Source organism: Doryrhamphus excisus, linkage group LG7 (assembly GCF_037039965.1).
Source record: "Doryrhamphus excisus strain RoL-2023G ecotype Guam linkage group LG7, RoL_Dexc_Guam_v1.1, whole genome shotgun sequence".
NCBI lineage: Eukaryota > Metazoa > Chordata > Actinopteri > Syngnathiformes > Syngnathidae > Doryrhamphus > Doryrhamphus excisus.
This window is the reverse complement of record NC_136363.1, coordinates 4,976,509-4,995,006: the sequence shown is the minus strand read 5'-3', so window position 1 is coordinate 4,995,006 and position 18,498 is coordinate 4,976,509. Positions and strand designations below refer to the sequence as shown.

Genomic DNA, 18,498 nt, shown 5'->3' with positions numbered 1-18,498 from the left:
TTGTTTGTTTGCCATAATTATTACACACTGAAACAATACATTATTTTCCCTCATAATATTAATATAAGTTTATTCTCATAAAATTATGACTTTTTTTGTTATAATATATGACTTTTTTGTATTCATATTTTGACCAGACAGTAAATGGTGCCCTGTCCACACAGAATATGTGACGAAAACGCTTGTTTTTCAAATATTTCAACTTTCTTTTGAATTAATATTTGTAAATCTTATTTAAAATATGTTTTCTTTGTTTGCCATAATTATTACACACTTAAACAATACATTATTTTGTCCTCATAATATTAATATAAGTTTATTCTCATAAAATTGTGACTTTTTTGTCATAATATGACTTTTTAAAAATACATTATACAAATATAAATACATTAAATACATTATTTTTCCTCATAATATTAATATAAGTTAATTCTCATAAAATTGTGAATTTTTAAAATTATAATATGACTTTTTGTCTCAATATTTTGACCAGACAGTAAATGGCAACCTGTCCACACAGAATAATACATGACAAAAATTGTCTAAATCTGCCCTGAAAGAGTTAAAACTTTAACGATGAGCCATGCTTCACTGCTATTGGCTGTTGCCTAGTTACACTTTGCGACATTGAAGACTTGACGGCAAAAGAACAGAGGCGACATTCATCTCAGCACATACAAAACATCCCAACCAGACAAGCAAGGTAAGTTGTCATATTAAGAAAACCGAACAGTATGACGCTAAAATGTAAGACTTTTTACAAACCACTTTGATTTTTATGAACAGATGACCACAGCCTCCTCTAGCGGCTGGGTGTGGAACAACCACAGCGATAGTTTGGAGTTTATAGGGTAAAAAAAAAAAAGACTTGAACTTTGCTAACTATGCTATATTAAACCATACTCCAGTTATTGATAAGATGGCGGTGCTTTTAATAGCTTTGCTGCAGAAACCGGAAGTGTTTTGGACAAAAAAGGACAATCACGTGATTATATGAAGGCTCTTCAGCAAAGATCGGAATGGTAACAGATAAAATATTAAAATAATACTTTTAATCACACTGTGTAGCGTTCAATTCATTTGTTCAACGTTCCTCCCAGGTTGGCTGATATCTGCATTTTGAACCATAGAGGGCGCCAGAGCTCAAGAAAGGGCCTAAGTACATCTCATTTGAATGCATACAGAGCTTCTGTGCTGCAGAAGCAAGGTGACTACGTCACTATTGAAGATGTTAAACGTGAGTATTCATATGCTTATGTGTTCTAAAAATTAAATAAAGTCAAAATCTCAGACATATTAGGTTAATTGGAGAATTAGCTATAGGAATTAATGGTTGTTTGAATATACTGGATGTAAATAAATGAATACATTTCTAGTGATGTGTGTCTGTGTTCCTAGAAGTAGCAGTTGCTTTGCTGCAGGAACATTATTCACTGCCAATCCCGCTCCGCTTCACGGCTTTACTAAAGTAAGACATGTCATCTCTGATTATTCACCGTTAAGGTAAAGAAAAGATCACTTATACTGTGATTTCCCCGAACGTATACAGGAGTAACAAGCTGGATGACGTCTTGACTGCCCTTCTTCTTTATATGTCTTATTACATTGAGCACAAATCTCAGGAGAAAATAGCTCAGCCTTCATTGAGGTAAGTGTACAATCATCTACATCAAGGGAATCAAACTCATTTTCATTGTGGGCCACTTCACAGTCACGGTTTTGCCTGAAATGTGTACTGTATATAACTGGACTGTTCAGGTTGTCTTAAAAGATGTTTCGCCTCTCATCACTTCATGCTCAATGACGAAATAGAACAGCTTTAATCTGAGAAGATGGTGCAAAATCCAAGCACTTATTCTCTCAGGTTGAGGCCTGATCATTTGTTATGACAGTTAAATAAAGATGCAGTGGAGTTATTTTCATCCCAGCATATTATTTCCAGATTTTTGTGGGCCACAAAAAACAATGTGGCGGGTAAAATCTGGACCCCTCGGCCTTGAATTTGACACCTGTGATGTACATATTGCACCCGAGTACCTGGGTCCTGGTACCATGGTCTTCAGTGGGGACTTAAGCACCTCTTAACACCGCGACTATCACGACACAATCATACAAACCATCAACAATGTACCAAAAATGCAATATAACAATTTGTGATTGTACTCAATTAAGGAAAAAAAAATGCAAAAGAATTCAGCACTGTGCTGTCCATGTGATGAGGTGTTCAAGTCCACTGATAACCTACTGTAAATATAAAAAATATATATGTAGAAATATATCAATATGTAATATATTTACTACATTTAGAAGACAAAGAAAAAAAAATATCCTCTCATTCAGTGTGGAAGTGGTAAGACTTTGGCTTCTTTCTTCTTCTCCCCCACTCCGTTTCAAACACGTTTTAAAGTTTAGAATAAGTACATTGGAAAGGGGGTGGCACGGCGGTCGTGTGGTTAGCGCGCAGACCTCACATCTAGGAGACCAGGGTTCAATTCCACTCCGGTTTCCTCCCACATTCCAAAAACATGCTAGGTTAATTGGCGACTCCAAATTGTCCATAGGTATGAATGTGAGTGTGAATGGTTGTTTGTCTATATGTGCCCTGTGATTGGCTGGCCACCAGTCCAGGGTGTACCCCGCCTCTTGCCTAAAGATGGCTGGGATAGGCTCCAGCATACCTCGCGACCCTCGTGAGGATAAGCGGGAGAAAATGAATGAATGAATGAGCAGGAAAAAAATGCTTCTCTCATTCAGTGTGGAAGTGGTATGTTTTTGGCTTTTTTGGCTTTCTCCCCCTCTCTGTTTGAAACACCTGAAACTTCTGATTCTGAAGGCACACCGCTGCATATTATCATCATGTTTATGTCTTTGCACTTTTTCTCTATAAATGCTAGTTTGGAGATCAACACTGATCATCAGAAGATGGCAAAGACGATGGCTAAAAAGGAGATTGCCCAGAAGATCCTAGCTATCCATTACTTCAGTCTAATGATGGATATGGATATGGCTCAGCATATGCGGCATCCCCACACGGCATATAATAAGTAAGAGATGTTGCTTTTAATTCCTTTCTCCTAGAATTGATTTCTATTGATTAGGAACGTCATATCACCATAATATGTATTTGTGTATTTCTCCAGGGGTCAGATCGCAGGGAACAGAAATGAATGGCTTCTACATGCGGTACGTCTGATTATGACACACCTCCATGAATGATTAAAAGAGACAATTTAGAGTGCTGGCTAAATAATTTGTTGCTGGTCGGAGATGTTGACTTAACATGGGTCCGTTGTCTGTGAGGCCTGCATGCTAACCACTCGTCCGCCGTGCAGCCCTATAAAATTTAAATATTTTGTAATATTATGAGAAACAAACTAAAACAAAAACAAACTATCCTTTTTTTGCTAAATGTACTCCAAAAAAGGTCAGTAAGGATAATTCATAATGGCGCCTACAGAGAACATACTAACTCCTTATTTCTAAAATCACAAATACTTAATCTTAAACAGCTAAAATAATGCAAAAGGCTAAAAATAACCAATTAGCTAAAAATGTCATTCAATACTTCTCTACAAGAAAGGAGAAATATGATCTCAGGGAAGAACTACATTTGAAACACTTATATGCTAGGACTATGTTAAAAAGCCATAGCATTTCAGTATGTGGAATCAAACTATGGAATGGATACTATGGTACCCATTATGTCATTGGATGGTCATATCACTACATACTTTGGTATGTGACAAAAAAACCTTAAACTATATTAGGAAAGCAGGAAGTGAACAAATGTAACAGTTACTGATTGTAAAAGTACCCATGGAGGGCTAGCAAGGTCCTACAAAAGTGAAAAATAGCTACCAATAAATAAAGGTAGGGAGCAGCTACCTGGCTGGTAGGAGGGCGTCAAGCTGCAGGAGAGGAAAGAGCGCTACAGCAGAAAAAGGTGGTAGAAGGTCAGGTCTGTCTAACATGTAGCATGCATCCAAAAGAAACAATACTACAATGCCCTCTTGATGCCACAGGTGTGCCTAAATGGGAGAGGAGGTGATTGAGAACACCCGTGGCTGGCCGGGTAGCTCCTCCCATCAGGGCGAACCAGGGCCTGAGGGGAGAGAGAGAGAGAGAGAGAGAGAGAGAGAGAGAGCATGAGTATGATGCAAAAGACAACTGAGGAGAAACCGGTGGGCGGCTCCCAGGAGCAGTAAGGTGGTGTCATGATGTGGCGTGACAATTAGATTGTGAAAAACGAGAATAAAGTCAAAGTATTATGTCATAATGACAAAAAACTAATTTGCAAGAAGAACGTTTAAATCATCGCAGAAGTGGAAAAAAAACAGCTGTAATTTTGCAAGAATAAAGTACAAATATTTTGAGAAAAAAGGCACAATTTTACGAGACACTTACTAGCATGCTTGAAATATTGAAGAAATATATATTTTAATTTTTTTCAACAACTTGTAATATTATTTTTGAAATATTTGATAGGGAAAAGGTTATAATATTATGATAATAAAATCATAATATTCTGCAAAGAAAATTTATTTTGCAATTTTGCAAGTATTAAGTCTGAATATTTAGAGAAAAAAGGCACCATTTTACGAGACACTTATTACTAGCATGGTTGAAATATTGAAGAATATATATTTTTTCATTTTTTTAAACAACTTGTAATATTAATTTGGAAAGATTTGATGTGGAAAATGTTATAATATTATAAGAATAAAATCATGATATTCCAAAAAGGAAATTTAGCAAGATTATTTAAGAAGAAAGTTGAAATAAATAAAATAAAATAAAATAAAATAAAATAAAATAAAATAAAATAAAATAAAATAAAATAAAATAAAATAAAATAAAATAAAATAAAATAAAATAAAATAAAATATGGACAAAAAAACAAACTTTATACTAACAATATTTTTTTCAGTTGTATCATAAAAATGTATATAACTTAGCACATGAATCTATTGGGCATATTTATTACAAAATATGAAAGTGGCCTTTGGATCCTTTCATTTTTCCGCATATGGCCCTTAAAACAAGTATGGACACCCCTGGTCTAATATATCAAAATCTTAAGGAATCTTACAATAATCCCTGAAAATCTTAAGGGATCTTACAATAATCCCTGAAAATCTCAAGGGATTTTACAATAATCCCTGAAAATCTTAAGGGATCTTACAATAATCCCTGAAAATCTTAAAGGATTTTACAATAATCCCTGAAAAATCTTAAGGGATCTTACAATAATCCCTGAAAATCTTAAAGGATTTTACAATAATCCCTGAAAAATCTTAAGGGATCTTACAATAATCCCTGAAAAATCTTATGGAATCTTACAATAATCCCTGAAAGTTTGAAGCTGAGCTAACATTATATTCATGTACATTGCTGCCCTTACACTGAGGACCTGCTGTTTTCTTTATCTCTTTCAGTGCTTATACAGTTTTTTCTGCTGTGTGGCCTGGGTGGCGTTCGGCAGGAGGCACATGACCAGCATTCAAGATGAGGTGGGGCGACTTTTGTACTCTGACGCCTTCAATATGGCTGTCAGGAAAAAGGCAGAAGATACTAGCTCATTTTCGAATGATGAGGATGGCTCGGCGATGGTGGAAGGCTCTAAGAGGTTTCTATGTTATGTAAATATTCAGTTTAATAATATTGAATCCTAATTCACGGAAATTGACACTTAGTGCGAGCACATCTTGTTTCATGGCACACTACAGACATCAATGTAAGTCATCAGGAGGCAACGTTCGAGTCCTGCTCATAAGTTGTCGGTAAACAATGAAACACAAGACTTAAGGTGATCTCTGCGGGTTTACGCAACATGATTTGGGGTTCACTTGAACACCACTTCCAGCTGTCAGTAAGAAGATGATGTAAAAATATTGAGAGCAAGTTGCCATAGCAACAGCCTTGATAGATATTTGAGCATGTCATTTAAAATATGACATATTTGCAAAAGCCGAATAAAGAGAAACACACTGACTGCATGCTATTTTCCCCCTTGTCGAGCTTTAATTGGATTTATTCTTCTCCTGCTAACTTTTTACCCAGCATGCTCCAGAGGCGCTCAGGCCTCAGCAACATATTTAATCAGCGCTCCCCTCTGATGGTGTGTCTGCTGCCCACACCAAAAGAACAGTCACCCCATCTGTTCTCCGGCAGACGGGCTGCAGCGCTGAGCCCAGTGCAGACTCGTCGACACTTTGACAACAAGGTCCTGAAAGAGGAAGTCCACCAACAGCTGGCCGGTGTCAGGTGGGTACACTCGCACACACATGCACGGTGCAACAAAATGATTTGGCATGTAATGTCATTCATCATAACACCAACTTGGAAAAAGTTCATACTACATAGGGATGTTGTCGCAGATGACAGATGGGAAAAAAAACTAGTTTCTCCTCTCATTCAGTGTGGAAGTGGTAAGTTTTTGGCTTCTTTGTCCTTCTGTTTGAAACACGTTTTAAAGTTTACAATAAGTAAATTAGAACCGGGCGGCATGGCCGGTCGTGTGGTTAGCGCGCAGACCTCACAGCTACCAGACCAGGGTTCAATTCCACCCTCTGCCATCTCTGTGTGGAGTTTGCGTGTTCTCCCCGTGCATGTGTGGGTTTTCTCCGGGTACTCCGGTTTCCTCCCACATTCCAAAAACATGCTAGGTTAATTAGCGACTCCAAATTGTCCATAGGTATGAATGTGAGTGTGAATGGCTGTTTCATGTTGCACCACTTCCACACTGAATGAGAGAAGAAACATTTTTTTCTGCTGTGTTTTCCAAATATAGTAAATACATTACACATTGATATATTTCTAAATATATTTTTTGATATTTACAGTAGGAGGTTATCAGTGGGCTTGAACACATCACGTGAACAGCGCAGTGCTGATTTAAAAAAATATTTTTCCTCAATTGAGTACTATCTCAAATTGTTATATTGCATTTTTGGTACATTGTTGATGGTTTGTGGCTGCACAGCGGTCGAGTGGTTAGCGCGCAGACCTCATAGCTAGGAGACCAGGGTTCAATCCCACCCTCGGCCATCTCTGTGTGGAGTTTGCATGTTCTCCCCGTGCATGCATGGGTTTTCTCCCGGGTACTCCGGTTTCCTCCCACATTCCAAAAACATGCTAGGTTAATTAGCGACTCCAAATTGTCCATAGGTATAAATGTGAGTGTGAATGGTTGTTTGTCTATATGTGCCCTGTGATTGGCTGGCCACCAGTCCAGGGTGTACCCCGCCTTTCGCCCGAAGACAGCTGGGATAGGCTCCAGCACCTTGTGCGAACCTCATGAGGATAAGCGGTAGAAAATAAATGAATATTTTAGTAACATCTTTTTTCTTTGTTTCGTCCCTCCCAGATTTGGGATTGTGGGCAAGCCACTGAATGAGTACAACCCCACTTCCCTGCTGTGCAATGGAGATGAGGAAAACAACATGGATTTGGATGATAAACCAGCGAATGGCACATGCTAAAAAAAAAAAAAGCTGGATTTGGATTTGAACCTGGACTAAAATCTGATGTATGAGTGATGTTGAGTTCAAGGAAGCCGTTCCTCATCCACATTCTATAATAGCCACTCTGAAAATCAAATTATAGAGTCGTCACACTGCGTTTGTGACAGTCACAGTGAAGTGTACTGGTGCCAAACACACACACACACACACACACACACACCAATCACACTCTCCGACCATGCTCAGTAGCAGAAGGGGCTTTGCCTTCGCCCTAATTGGCTGCATAATCTGGGACACCAGGAGTAGTGTTAAGCCCTTTGAGGAAGACAAGGACACAAAGCATGGGAAGCTTTTGCATTGAGGATGGGGGATGGGGGGGGTAGGGGGTTGGGTCCCAACATTTGAAACTTATACATGTTCTTGATTGAAATGACTCTTCTAAATAACCTTCATGCTGTTTAATATGTGCACGTGTGTGTGCATGTGTTAAAATTTCACGACTACACGCTAAACTCCCCCACGCTCTCTCACTTCCTTCCTGTCATGTGAGATGCCAGACGTTATGGAAACACTGCAGAAAGAAAGAGGTGCAGAATCTGGAAGGTCTAGAAAGCTTTCTACGCAGGTTATTGCATCAGGTACTTTTAGAATCAGTAACTGTTACATTTGTTCACTTCCTGCTTTCCTAATATGGTTTAAGGTTTTTTTAACTTAATTTTTTTTATTTTTGTCTCGTACTTCGGTATGTGACAAAAAAAAAAAAAACCCAACCTTAAACCATATTAAGTTTATTAAGCTTTGCTATTAAGCTTTGCTTCTTCCTACTCCTTTTGGACATGTGGAACTATGAATTGATTATGTGATGCATTCAATTGTAATCTGATGCATGTTCAAATGAAATAAAACCATTACCATTACCAATTAACATAGCATTTTTGGAATGTGGGAGGAAACCGGAGATACAAATAAAAATAAATACAAATAAAAATAGTAGTAAAAATAAAAATTAAAATAAAATTAAAAAATAAAAAAAAAATAAAAATTTGAAAAATAAAAAAAAAACAAAAAAAAAAAAAACAACAAAAACTATATTACCATATATTACCATTATAGTCCCAGATGGAGGGGTAGGATTTAATAAGCTTTGCTTCTTCCTACTCCTTTTGGACATGTGGAACTGTGAACTAATTATGTGATGCATTCAATTGTAATCTGATGCATGTTCAAATGAAATTAAACCATTACCATTATTATAACTACTTAAAGATCACTGTTAAATAGGTGCTTTATTACCTGAATTATTATAGTGGTTTTAGTCTGCCGTGCTGTGGAATCTGCACTGCATCACTCCGACTATAATAAACATCATGTTATGAAATAAATCCCATTCAACATGGTGTATTGATCAATGCAAAGCAGACTCATTGGAGTGTGCTGCTTCACATAGTGAGATGGTACAGTGATTGTAGAGTTGAGCTTCCACCAGCAGGAGGAGGCTTTGTCCATGAATATTTCAACTCCATGCTGATATGGGGGGGATTCAGACAAAACCTGAAATGACTCCTTTAATTTAAAAAAATGATGTGATGCTTGTCCATTCACCATTAGTGATTATGTTGGAAAGCAGTCTGAACAGACAATATAAAAAAATTAGATTAAATATTGAAGCATTAATGAAAGTATGTGCTTCTGGGCATCCAGTTATTAAAATATACACAGTTGTATATACACAATTGTACTACTGTTAATAACATAGACACCAAATTCTGAAAAGTTATGTGCTATAATGCAGGTTGAGGGAACAACAGAGAAAGAGCAGTGCAAGGCTTGCACTGATGGGAAGTTAAGCTCCTTTCTGAGAGCTGTCTTTTTTCACACGGCTCTTAAACGGCTTTCAATTCAGCGTCATTTGTAGCCTCACATAGCAAATACGAATGGTTTGTTATGTTGATACGCCCCCCCCCCCCCCCCCTTTTTTTTACAGTATCCGCCCGTCTCGACCGAGTCTGCAATCGAAAAAAAAAATCGGGGAGTCAGCTTTCACTCCACGTGAATCGGCTCTTCTTGAGTGAAAGAAGTAGTTCTTCGTCCGGCTCCTTTGCGTATGACACATGACGAATACGAGCGAAGTGTGGTGCGGATTTTGCAGCCGAGACGCGCGGAGGACTTTGAATTCCTGCTTTATCGCTTACATTTCTTACTAAATTCGCAGTAAATATTCTCAAGAAAGCAAAACGCTTTTGAGAAGGAGTAGGTGTTAAGGAATTATCAAAAAAAAAACGAAAAAAAACGCAACACGTATCCGGTTGTCCGGTTGTGGGGGTCCCACGAAAAGAAGCGACAGGAGTTTGGATCCAGTCGCGGAAAGCAAAGCAGGACAGAAGAAGACATTTACCTCGGTTTGCAGCAACCAGCAACGAAAAACGGAATAATGAGGAACGTTTGCTTCATTTTGACCCTCGGCTTGGCTGTTTACCTTTCCGGGGAAAGGGTGAGTTTATTTTTTATTTTTTTAAGCTACGCGTAGGGGGATAGAAGGTAATTTGTGCATAGTCCCTTGAGTCAATGTGATTGAATCTTTTTCTTTTGTGTAAAAACACTGCTTTTACACTGAATAATCAAGCTCTTTTGACGATTACGTTGTTTATCTTCAAGGTATTTTCGCAAAAAATGTGCATAAATCGTACCTAATCGTACCTCATAAATCGTACCCAAAGTTCCCAGTTTAGTTCCCAATTACTTGAACCATAGCTGATGTTTATTCAGACATTACAAGGGAATACAAGGGAAGGGAATACAAAATAAATGCTATACAAGCACAAAACAGTTACAAATGATTGTTTTTTAATGTTAAATAATCCACGACATTAGTATTTATTATTATTTATAAGTATTATCTTATTTGTTGTCATTATTCTGTATTAAATATGAGCATAATACAGTACAAACATACACAATGGTGGCAGATTTATTTTTTATTTTTACCCACCTATGTGAGTGTGTGTCATACTGCAAATTAGCCCGGTGGGTTGCACAGTGACAGATTTTGGCACCATCATGTGCTGCCCCCTGTCATTACTGACCTTCCCCCCCCTCCTCTTGTTGTTTCCCTGTGGCTTTTCCACTCGCCGCCTGGCCCGGCGCCTGGTCCTCTGTCAGCGCCGGTGGTCCAATTAGCTAAATCAGACGTGTATTCTTTTTTTTTTAACGCCTTTTGTTTGTATTTGTTTACATTTGACTGTGCGTACTCATCTTTGACCCGCCGTCGCCCTCCCATCAGCATCAACAGGCTTAACAGCCACACAGTCAATAATAATACGCTTCTATACCAATAAGTATTGGATTATTGGTCGTCTTAATTGACGATGGGGATTGTTTGTTGTGAACTTTATATACATTGTCTTACAAATAAATCGATATATCCCACGTCCACTTTGTCAGTGCCCCTGAAAAGCTTTTCTGCCTACTTGACATGTGACATTGATTCTCATTTGGCGCTAGCGCTGACGAATGGTGGATAACGTGCTTCAGGCTCATTTGTATGTGCTTTAATTAGCGCATCACAGCGATGTTATTGGCTGGCTTTTTTGGAGGAATGTTGATTAAAATCAATCCTGTCAACATCGAAGGGTATTTTTTTCCATCACAGAGACAGATGGCATCGGTTTTTTTTGTGTGTTTTTCTTTCACTTATGGGAGTGTTTCCCAACATTTATGAAGCCGAGGCACAATAGAAGCTTGTATGAATGACAATAGGTGGATATGCAGGTTAATTACGTATGGAAGAATATTTACATGTTCTGCCGGTTGCTCGATAGCCATGTATACATGGACCCAAATATTCCAATTCCATTCGGGTTATTTGCTCAAACGGAAAGAATGTAACCTTTGTATACACCTCATTCCGAAAGAAAAGTGCCATTCCGAATGAATATATAATCGGATTCCCAGGGGTGGAATATTCCTTTTCCCCAATCCGATTGAGGTATCTTGTACCCGCTCAATCGGAAAGTTGTCAGATTGCGTTCTTTTTCTTCTTCTGTTGTTTATTGGCGGTTGGCAAGCAGCTTTCGTGTACATTAGCGCCATCTGTGGAACAGAATCTAAACCCTTCTATACGCCATTCACAAGTCCAGTTTTATTAAAAAAAAGAAAATACATATCTATATAAAACATGTGCCGAGCTTAATTATAAAATATTAGCAAGATTGAACTTTATCTTTTCCTGTTCCCGGGTAGCGTTCTTTCAGCGAATGCTGACATATGACGTAACATGCAGCTCGAAACATTCTTCGATTTCGAAAAAATGGAGGTGAGAAATCGGCACTGGACTGCTGCGGAAAGTTTGTTTTTGATTCAAACTAAATTCCAAGACTGGACGAAGGAAAAACTGGGAATACGGAGTTATTCCAGCAAGTGAAAGAAAAACTGGAGGAAGTCGGTATCACGTGATGTTGGTGTTTACGCTTTACTGGGCATGCCCCATTGACTATTCTGGTTGATTATAGCGGCGCATGTAGACACGCCATTGGAATATTCCTTTCCATGTATACCATTGCTTTCGGGAAGGTCATTCGGAAAGAGAAAAACTCCTCATGTAAACGTGGCTATTAAAACCTTGGTTAACGTATGCCCTGGTTTGTGTACTTTTCTGTTTACATCGATAATTTATACATTTTCCAGTTAGCTTACGATATGGCATGTGTCTTATGATCTTATTAACACACAGCACAAGTCTAACTGTGTTCGGAATGTATTTTTATTCCAAAACTTCCCTGTTACATTGTGTTGCTATTTAAACCAAAACCGTAAGTCATTGTTTTTCCCCAGTTCCGATTGACTCTGTAGTTCTTTGCTAACCAACACAGTAACGCTATGAAATCGGCCCCGACTCCAAATGTGAGTGTGAATGATTGTTTGTCTTTACCTCGGTTTACCCCGCCTCTCGCCCAAAGACAGTTGGATAGGCTCCAGCATATGTGTGACCCCAGTGAGGATAAATGTCATAGAAAATTGATGGATGTTTTCCTTATTCCTGGATTGCTACTTTAAGGTCGACCATCAGTTCGGTTTAGTTGATCCACACTCCAGTTCGATTGCTGCGGAGAACACAAACCATAGTCTAACCACAGTCTTTAAGCTTTCCTTGATAGGAGCTAAACAGGCTGACGTCATATCTTATGGGGGATAAAGTCATGAAGTCACATTGAGCGTCAATTTTTCCACAGTTTTTGCTGAAGCTGGTGACATTTCCAAAGACAATAATTAAGAAAGGCTAAGCCAGGAAGTAAGACTGACTCAAAGTGTTTTGTTGCATGCCAGTCATTAAACATTGTGGACTGTAATTTTGGTCATGTTATGGAGGAAAGTGCTGGGAAAGTTTCGATGTTTTATTTTGGTTTGTGTGTTTTCGTAAAAACCACTGTGTAGCTAAAACAATTTCCACTGATTTTCTAAAGTATTCACCAAAACTAAAATCGCAACAATTGTGTTAATGACTTTCAGGATCGCAAACTGAACACAGATAGGAATGACCATCTCTGTACGGACTAAACTCATCAATATACGAGTTCTTACGTCATTACATGTCATTGAAAAACCTGGAAAATGATTGACCTGGCTGACATCCCATTAGAAAAGTTTTTGTTACCAATAAATAAATGTTCTCTACGATTTGAGACCACTGTATTTCATTATAAGGTTTAAGGTTTGTAGCTGAATTAAAATTTTATGATACATCCCAAAAAGATCCACTGTGGCGACTCCGAAATCAGAAAAAAGTCGAAACAAACAAACAAAAATCCCAAAAATATCACGATATATGCTTAAGTCCATATGATTTTTATTGTCACTTTATTTTCGGCACAACGCTATGCTACTCTTAACCATCACAGCGACCCGTGTGACGCTACATTTACAGTGCTTCCAGTTGACTTTCATGCTAAATTTAGCAACTTCTCAGACTCCTTGAAGGACATATAGATACCTACAGACAAAATTCCTAACGATCTGTATGGTGTTTAGCGCTGAAACCATTAATCCAATTAATCAACAGCAAAATCGGCCATCGGCTAAGGGTGATGGAAAAAAATCGGTATCCGCCGGAAAAAAACCATATCGGTCGATCCCTACTCTGGAGTTTAAGTCACAGGAACAGGTGTGTTGCCGGAGGACCCTGCAACACACGCAGTCGCAGCACTCCGCCGCCGCGCCATAACAAAATGGTACTAGATAATGCAAAAGCAGTATCAGCCACAATATTGGCCCAAGCTAAGGGTGGTGTAAAAAAAATCGGTATCGGTATCGGCCGGAAAAAAAAACATATCAGTCGATCCCTACTCTGGAGTATAAGTCGCAGGAACAGCCAACCTATGAAAAAAAGTGTGACTTATAATCCGGAAAATACGGTAATTGTTTTGGATTTTAGCTTCCCAAATATGAATATATTTTAACTTCCACAGTCTTCCATGAAAACAGACTTACTATCTTAGTGTTTTAGGCAAAACAAAATAGTCACATGGACCAGCTTTGACTTTGTTTGTCTCTTTTCATCACCAATTACTCGAGTGGTTCGCGCACAGACCTCACAGCTAGGGTTCAATTCCACCCTCGGCCAATTCTGTGTAGAGTTTGCATGTTCTCCCCGTGCATGCGTGGGTTTTTTCCGGGTACTCCGGTTTCCTCCCACATTCCAAAAACATGCTAGGTTAATTAGCGACTCCAAATTATCCATAGGTATGAATGTGAGTGTGAATGGTTGTTTGTCTATATGTGCCCTGTGATTGGCCGGCCACCAGTCCCACGGTGTACCCCGCCTCTCGCATGAAGACAGCTGGGATAGGCTCCAGTACCCTTTGCGACCCTTGTGAGGAAAAAAAATGGTAGAAAATAAATGAATGAATGAAATTGCGTCTGTCCTGGAAAATAATTGCATGGAAAGACTGCAAACCCTTCTGTACCATAATGCATGTTCATTGTTCATTTAGCATGCGTATTTTCAGAATTATGTAAATGTTACAAAGGTGAAATAGTGCTGGTAAAAGGTGCATAATTACACAAACTGGTTGAAGGGATTTAAGAGAACCAGTACGGTCTTTTCACATACTGAAGGTGAAAGCTCTCTGCAATTTTCTCTCCGAGGGGGCAGGAGAGGTCAGATTGCTGTGATAAACTCCTCCACTCCCCTCAAATAGTCGAAAGGAAAAGATTCTCTAAGCTGGAGCTTATCCCTTATGTTATTTTTCAAGGGTGAACGGGCCGAATATGGAAGTGGCGGTTTAAAAAAAAAGACAGTATAAAGGTGCATGCTCTGTATTGTGATGGATGTATTATCTTTGGTCCCTGCGGAGGGTGTTCAAGTTTCATTTTCTGGACCGAATACTAGTTTGGTATCTGCTGATGATTTCGGTGGTAATGAAATGAACCAAGCACGCTGCTGACCTTCCACTCAACCCCCACTTTGCACAAAACACATCTTATACACATCATTTACTTTCAGATGGAGTGGGAACAACACTCAAGATTGCATAGATTTATCGGACGGCTGTATGGATTTAAAAAGGGTGTTATTCTTCACTGCTCCTAATGTATATTTTCTGTAGATATCCTGATGACATTTTTTTTCCCGAGGTACTGAACTGAATAAGATACTTGCTTTGTTGTTGTTGTTTTTTTCAGTGGCTAAATTAGGTGTGTGCATCGGAAATGAAATGAAATGTCTTGTAATGAGACGAGAAAATCGACTTCTTTCTTGTTATTGTCGAGACTTGGAAAGAGCAGAATGCAAAAAAATAACCAGATGACCGGCAAAAGAAAGGGTTGATGGATGAAAGGTTAACATAAAAAGCGCATGGCGTCGCACGCAAGAAAAGAAGCCAGATGCTGTGCTGTGACTGCAGCCTTGTGCTGTTGTATATTTAATTATGCTCTTTTATTTTGCATTAACTATTCCCGCCCACCTCTATGCATTCCTATGCTTTTTGTGTTTTATCTCGCTGATTTTTTGTCATTTTAACAAACCTGCCACACCAACTGTGAGCTGAATTTTTAGATGTTTTTTTTTTTTTTACATTTAATATCCCACTACCGTAATCCCTCCTTTATCACGGTTAATAGGTCCCAGAATAGGCTGTGATAAGTGAATTTCTGTGAAGTAAGATTCCTTATTAGAGTTAGAGCATAGAAAACCTGTTTATGACCTTCTAAATATGTTTTTTAACATTATTAGAGCAGTCTAGACATGAAATAACACCCCTATAGTCAACTTTCCACCCATACTATCCATTAAAATGGACATAACAACAGAAAATAAGACATGTTCGACATAAATAAGACATAACACATACTCACACATTAACACAGAGAGAGTTCCTTGATTTTTTTTTGTTTAAGATGTTTTTTTTTTACATTTAATATCGCACGACCATAATCCCTCATTTATCACGGTTAATTGGTCCCAGAATAGGCTGTGATAAGTGAATTTCTGTGAAGTAAGATTCCTTAATAGAGTTAGAGCATAGAAAACCTGTTCACGACCTTCTCAATATGTTTTTTTAACATTATTAGAGCAGTCTAGACATGAAATAACACCCCTATAGTCAACTTTCCACCCATACTATCCATTAAAATGGACATAACAACAGAAAATAAGACATATTCGACATACATAGGACATAACACATACTCACACATTAACACAGAGAGAGTTCCTTGATTTTTTTTGTTTAAGATGGTTTTTTTTTACATTTAATATCGCACGACCTTAATCCCTCATTTATCACGGTTAATTGGTCCCAGATTTGGCGGTGATAAGTGAATTTCTGCGAAGTAAGATTCCTTATTAGAGTTAGAGCATAGAAAACCTGTTTATGACCTTCTAAATATGTTTTTTAACATTATTAGAGCAGTCTATACATGAAATAACACCCCTATAGTCAACTTTCCACCCATACTATCCATTAAAATGGACATAACAACAGAAAATAAGACATGTTCGACATAAATAAGACATAACACATACTCACACATTAACACAGAGAGAGTTCCTTGATTTTTTTTTGTTTAAGATGTTTTTTTTTTACATTTAATATCGCACGACCTTAATCCCTCATTTATCACGGTTAATTGGTCCCAGATTTGGCGGTGATAAGTGAATTTCTGCGAAGTAAGATTCCTTATTAGAGTTAGAGCATAGAAAACCTGTTTACGACCTTATAAAAAAAAATGTCAACATTATTAGAGCAGTCTAGACATGAAATAACACCCCTATAGTCAACTTTCAACCCATACTATCCATTAAAGTGGACATAACAACAGAAAATAAGACATATTCGACATAAATAAGACATAAGACATACTCACACATTGATTTTTTTTGTCTGCATAGTGTACTTCCTGTTGTCATCAACACCCCGTGACCAGTGTAGACGACTGGTCGTCATTTTAACAACTTTTGATCAGTCTGTACTTGGTACTCAGCTACCGACTCATTGGTGTCCGACCCTTCAGGGGGTGCATTCACTGTGCCCCTGCCTGGAAGCCATTATGCAACCTTAAATGGATTCCACAGAAGGCAGGAGGGAGGCTCCTGCTGGACCACTGAGAGCGGAATAGCAACCACCTCCTCTGCCACCCTTTCCTTTTGCGTCTGTGCACAAACTCCTGTTTAGTCACTCTGCGTGCGCTCACAACAAGTAGAATAACACAGAGGACATGTTGACTCCCTTTGTATTGGTCCTGTTTGTTCCTGGTTCCTGGGATGTTTTTGTCTAAAAGAAAAGGGGGATATTATGCTTTTCCACTTTTTTGACCTATAAATGTCTTACAATGCTGTATTCTTGTGTTAAGTGATGCCAAAGGGCCATATAATAAGGTGTTTTTTAGAGTTTTTTTTAACACCGTGTTCCACTGACGTCAACGCAACTCGTGCTTCCTTATATGGGCATGCCCAGGCACAAGCTGTGTGTGCACAGAGTGTTCATACAGGGAATGGAGGGAGTGTGACCAATCACAATGGAGTGGGCTCGGCGGGAGGTGTGCCTAAAGAAAGGTAGAGTAAATTACACAGACTATTTGGGTGGAAGCCATGGAAAAACTACAGGAAAAGGTGCAGTCTAGAAGATCCGGAAAGCTTTCTACAAAGGCCCGGAAATGAGTGGAATAGGTCACTATCTCACAACAGGCACAATAATTCATTCATTCATTTTCTACCGCTTTTCCTCACGAGGGTCACGGGGGTGCTGGAGTCTATCCCAGCTGTCTCTGGGCGAGAGGCGGGGTACACCCTGGACTGGTGGCCAGCCAATCACAGGGCACATATAGACAAACAACCATTCACACTCACATTCATACCTATGGACAATTTGGAGTCGCTAATTAACCTAGCATGTTTTTGGAATGTGGGAGGAAACCGGAGTACCCGGACTGGAAAACCCACGCATGCACGAGGAGAACATGCAAACTCCACACAGAGATGGCCGAGGGTGGAATTGAACCCTGGTCTCCTAGCTGTGAGGTCTGCGTGCTAACCACTCGACCGCTGAGGCACAATAATAATAAATAATAATAAAAAACACAGGTTAATGTTGTAACCCACAGCAAGATGAAACTCAACGTTACTTCCTGTCCAGCACTCACTCGGCTCCTTGAGGTAACACATTTATAGCAACACACACACATACATTATATTTATGTCTTAAATGTTTTTTTTTCCTCTTATGTTTGCTATATTGGGTGATAAGAGTGTAAATGTGACTGTAGGGATGTTAGGTCCTAGGTAGTGGTCTTTAATGATGTTTAAAACCATATTCAGATGGTCGTAAACAGGCTTTCTATACTCTAACTATGAAAATATTGTATTTATAAATAAGGAAGCTTATTTCACATTGCATTTGGATAATTAGCCAACTCCAGCCAGTGTAGAGATTTTCAAAAACTTATGTTTTTATATGAAGTTATTAACTTGTGAGTGTTTTTTTTCTTTTGTGTGCCTTATAACATACATGGCTGAGTGTGAGCTGATTTTTAAAATCATTTT

The 18,498-nt window shown here is 38.6% G+C and overlaps 2 protein-coding genes across 2 annotated transcripts in view; both read left to right on the top strand.

Annotated features, from left to right (window-relative positions):
• The first annotated feature begins 638 nt into the window (after positions 1-638).
• On the top strand, positions 639-7,819 carry ppp1r36 (protein phosphatase 1 regulatory subunit 36). Its single transcript, XM_058047657.2, has 11 exons — positions 639-703; positions 787-851; positions 939-1,022; positions 1,101-1,237; positions 1,399-1,468; positions 1,550-1,648; positions 2,895-3,044; positions 3,141-3,183; positions 5,436-5,626; positions 6,061-6,264; positions 7,367-7,819. The coding sequence occupies exons 2-11, from the start codon at positions 787-789 to the stop codon at positions 7,479-7,481; spliced, it is 1,158 nt and encodes a 385-aa protein (XP_057903640.2). The 5' UTR covers positions 639-703; the 3' UTR covers positions 7,482-7,819.
• Positions 7,820-9,514: 1,695 nt separating this feature from the next.
• The window catches only part of sdc2 (syndecan 2), a 51,845-nt gene continuing 42,861 nt past the window's right edge, over positions 9,515-18,498 (top strand). The window contains exon 1 of the mRNA XM_058047658.2: positions 9,515-9,954. Coding sequence (XP_057903641.2) covers positions 9,895-9,954 — 60 coding nt within the window. The 5' untranslated portion in view covers positions 9,515-9,894. The remainder of the gene's footprint in view (positions 9,955-18,498) is intronic.